The 4,844-nt window shown below is 40.7% G+C and overlaps 1 protein-coding gene across 1 annotated transcript; it reads left to right on the top strand.

The window, feature by feature from the left end:
* The first annotated feature begins 2,309 nt into the window (after positions 1-2,309).
* Positions 2,310-3,290, top strand: foxb2 (forkhead box B2). The gene has a single exon (XM_028458151.1). The coding sequence runs from the start codon at positions 2,310-2,312 to the stop codon at positions 3,288-3,290; it is 981 nt and encodes a 326-aa protein (XP_028313952.1).
* The last annotated feature ends 1,554 nt before the right edge of the window (positions 3,291-4,844 follow it).

Here is a 4,844-nt window from a genome sequence, read left to right as displayed (position 1 = left end):
TATACACATACATATGTATCCCACACCCAACAAGAATTCAATGAAATAAAAAACCTAATAAGAGTTGTAACTTTCCTCTTGTGTTAGCTTCCTGTTAGCATCTATATGATAACGGGTCCTAAATCAGCTGCAAAATACACTAAAAGCAAATATCTATCTTCTAATTCAATGATTCTTAACTGGTGGGTCGGGACCCAAAAGTGAGTCACGGAGCTGTGGGTCACAGAGAGCTAGTGAAAAATAAATAAATAAAAACGTACTGTAAATCTAAATTTGGTTGGTTGAATGAGACCAGAATGTATTTCCTATCTATTGGTTACCTTGTTACCAGTTTCCTAATCAATGAAAATATAGGTTTCAATATTTTTGGTGTGGGCGTCTGAGACTTTTTTGTGTCAGTATATGTACTTCTCAATTTATTTATTTTCTTAAATGGTCAAATGTTTGAAAGTTTGATATGAAACATATTTTAATAATTGTTCACTACATACATGTAGAACTGTACATAGAACTGTAACATGGTTTCCCTGCACTTTTATAGAATTTTATGGCAATTACGACTACAAAATCAATTTTCTGAACTCAATTACAATGTATTTCCGAATACGACAGCAACAGATTTTAAAAAATACAATTACAATTCCATAACTGTAATTAATTATACATTTACAAGATTAAAATTATAATCGACCCCGACCCTGACAGGCACTAAAATTATAATTTTACTTGCAATTACATGATATTCTTTAAAATATGTTCACTGTTGACCTTTTGAGTGGACTAAAGGCTTGAGACACCATGAGAGACGAACACCGGCTAATTAATGGACACAGTTTTGAATATTCATACCTGGTACAGTGAGCTTGCCCTTAATTACATTGTTGGACTCCTCTCTGAGGAAGCTAAATCACTGAAGGCTTAATTATTTTAATGTATTCGAGGGCCCACCGGGGGCACTGAGGACCACAGGAGCCGTCAAGGACCCATGAAGACACCTGGCCGGGATGAAATGAAATGTAAAAGAGGAGAAGAGCAGCAGCTTCTGTTGTTCTCCAGTGTGCAGCATTCAGAGAAAAAGGGGGGAAAGTTGGTTTCCATCCTTGTAGGATTCACCAGAGAGTGTTTGAGCTGACAGACAGACTGACAGACAGACCCTCTCAGCAATTAATCAACAGCAGCGCCACGTGTTTGGGTGTCTGCGCGCGCGTAACGCACAGGTGTAGGTGATCCAGAGCGCGCTGATGATTGTGCGTAAAAGACAGACATGATTTATTGTTTGCAAAGTGAAAAAGTCCAACCGAGCACATTTAACAGAGGCGGTTTTTAATCCAATAATAATTTAATAATTTAAATTCTTTCTTTTCTTTTTTTTTTTAAAAACTACATATATGTAAAAACACACAAGAAACCGGTACATACAACACAAATATTCTGGCAAAAAACACATCACTCAGGCCAGACAGCAGCAATCAAACTAAACAAACACAAACAACACCCTGGGATTTTCAGAAGCACTACATGTCTCTGGTTAAAACTCTGAACTAAACGGTCACTGTGTACACATACGTATATCATTTAATCTAAATGTTACAGAGGTCACTATAATATATAAAGAGGGGGTGCACATGATTTGACTAAAAAAAAAAACACTGGTTTAAATGATTTCCTTGGCTCAAAGAAACCATTGACATCACCGTTCCTTTTATTCAAATCACGCACGCACGCACGCACGCACGCACGCACACACACACACACACACACACACACACACACACACACACACACACACACACACACACACACACACACACACACACCTCTGACGTGTCCCCTAAGTGTCTGAAACACAGATAATAGTGGCGACCCGCGGGGGTCTTTATACAAAAACGACTCCGTTCGTGGAGTGGGAGCATCACAGGAGGAGAGAAGCAGACGCAACACACAGACTAGGAGGGCAGACAACGAGTGGAACGCGAAGGGACTCAACTTTTACGCACGGACAGCGATTTGATTTTTACGCACGGACACTGTCCCTTTACGCTCAATGCAAAGAGCTCAATTTTTTATTTATTTTTTTGCTGGAAAAAGAAACCTGTTGGACGCTGGAGCCTCGCTATATCTCACCTGACATTTGCGGGCCTTTATTGGCTTAGATCATTTTTGAAAAGTTGATAGTCTGATGGCTCAGAATTTAAGCGATGCGCTGGAGACTGGAGTGAAGACTGCAGTTGGAGACTTTGAATGAAATATTACAGCTTGGTTTTTATTTAACTGATACACTTTTAAAGAAAACAGGAGGAAAAGATAAGATGCCTCGTCCAGGGAAAAACTCCTACAGCGACCAGAAACCTCCGTATTCCTACATCTCACTGACAGCCATGGCTATCCAGAACTCCTCAGAAAAGATGCTGCCGTTGAGTGACATCTATAAGTTCATCATGGATCGATTCCCTTACTATCGAGAAAACACCCAAAGGTGGCAGAACTCCCTACGACACAACCTGTCATTCAACGACTGCTTCATAAAGATCCCCCGGCGGCCCGACCAGCCAGGGAAGGGCAGCTTCTGGGCGCTACACCCGGACTGCGGGGACATGTTTGAGAACGGGAGTTTCCTGAGGAGACGAAAGCGCTTCAAGGTGCTGCGCGCTGATCACATGACCTGTAAGAGCTCCCCTATGATGCACTACTTCCACCATCACCATCACCACCACCCTGCGGCCAAGCTGGGCGCTGTGTCCGCGCACCACGACAGCTCGGGCGCGCAGGCGGGCGTGGGGATGGGTGTGGGTGTGGGGAGGCTTCCTCACTTCCAGGGCTACGGGGGCATCGCGTGCGCACAGCCCGGTGGATTCAAGCACCCGTTCGCCATAGAGAACATCATAGGACGAGACTATAAGGGGGTGGTGGCCGGTGGGCTGCCCCTGACCTCCGTCATGCACCACCTGGGTTACCCGGTGCCCGCGCAGCTCAGCAGCGTGGTCAACTCCATGTGGCCGCACGTGGGTGTGCTCTCAGAGTCCATGAACGCGGTTCCGATGCCAGCAGCAGCAGATTATTCACCCTTCAGTGTGCAAACGAAGGCCCTGTACCACAGCAGCAACGGCCAAACCCTGCCCGCGGTCCCCGTGCCAATCAAAGCTACCCCGTCCATGGTGGGTTCCGTGCCCGGGTTGACAGGGCTGCAGCCCGGCCCGGCCCAGCTCTGTGCCCCGGCGTCAGGGATGGAGAAGGGCGACCTGTTGGAGGGGAAAGGGACCCCCATGCACCCGGCCCTCCTCCTCTCATAACCTGATCAACTATGGCTTTTATTTGGAAGTTATAAGAAAGAAAGACAAACTTTGGGGGAAAGGAGTTCCAAAAGTAAATCCAGCTGTGACTGAAAATAATGTAAATCATATTTTTTATGCACACTTTGTGAGGGCATTTATTATTATTATACACTGCATTAGTTTTGTTTTGTTCATGCTGTCAAAGGTCAACACTTGAAGTGCAATCTTTTTACGACAGCAATGCATGTTTTGTTATTGCAATTAAATAAATGAATGTATTTTAATGCATAATTGTGACCATCACCAGCCCTCCCTAAGTAAGGGCAAGAAACACTTTATTAAAGGGAGAATATAAAAAGAAACCCACTGCGTTATTGTGCCTGCAGTGATAAAAACAAAACAAGAAACAATCAGAGAGGAAAAGATGAACCCAAAGAAAATTTAAATTATCTGTATTGATCGACTCAGTTTCTGTTGTCATTATTCTCCTAATTTGGTTTGATTAATTTTTTTTGCTTTAATGCTAAAGAAAAGTATTGGCCTTTTTGTTTTATTAGATCTGTTGCATTTTTTATTTTGATAGTTCTTCAGCGGTGTATTCAAATGTTACATGCTTGTCATATAACAGTAATATTTATGAGATATTTATAAAGAACGTACAATTTTTTTTCTTCTCTTTGTTCTAATTTTCCATGTTAAATCTTGTAAAAAAAAAAAAAAAAAAGATAAATCAATGGAATATAGAATATAGTTATTATTACTCACTCTTTGTGTGTGTGTGTGTGTGTGCGTGTGTGTGTGTGTGTGTGTGTGTGTGTGGCATCCTTTAAATAAATGCAAATCAGAGGGACATTTTGTTTTTTTTAAATGACTGATATTATATAATAAATTCAAATATCAGACTCCAAGGTGAACAACAACATGTGATATCTAAATTTATAGAATGAAGCCGTACTTTTACCCACGAATAAAAACGCAATGTGAACAGATTTGTACATTTGTAATCGTATTTTTGTGAAAGCAATTTGAGTTTGTTGAAGTACAAAATTGTTTTTGTTTTTTTTTCTTTTTAACAGCAGAAGGATGAATGTATCTTTTTTTTTTCTTGATTTCATTTATTCAGACAACTTTTTCAGGAAATTTGATCTCCTGTCATGTTTCAACTGCCAGCTGTCAGTCTTCCTCAGAGGCATCTAGTGATTGTTTTGATATGTCCTTACAAGTTCTTTCATGAGGAAAACATCAAAGCATCTTGTAATCGCTTGCATGTGTCCTGGCAATCAATAGATGCCTCTGAGGAAGACTGAGAGTAATGAAATGAAACCAACATATTGCATTACCTTTAATCTGATTGGTCGGCTATGCTGTGATGCATTTGATTGTTGTCTGGTCATTTCTTTTTTGTAGTTTCACGATGTCCGTTGATCATTTTAAAACCAAAAATAATAATTTTTCAGTAATGGTTTGGTGTAGAAATGTAACAAATTACTTTACTTATTTTAAAATTTTACATACAAGTAAAATTACTGATTTAGAAGTATACTAAAAAAAAGTACAAGTGCCCATAAAAGC

Source organism: Gouania willdenowi, chromosome 9 (assembly GCF_900634775.1).
Source record: "Gouania willdenowi chromosome 9, fGouWil2.1, whole genome shotgun sequence".
NCBI lineage: Eukaryota > Metazoa > Chordata > Actinopteri > Blenniiformes > Gobiesocidae > Gouania > Gouania willdenowi.
Note: the sequence above shows the minus strand (reverse complement) of the source record. Positions and strands in the feature narration are given on the sequence as shown.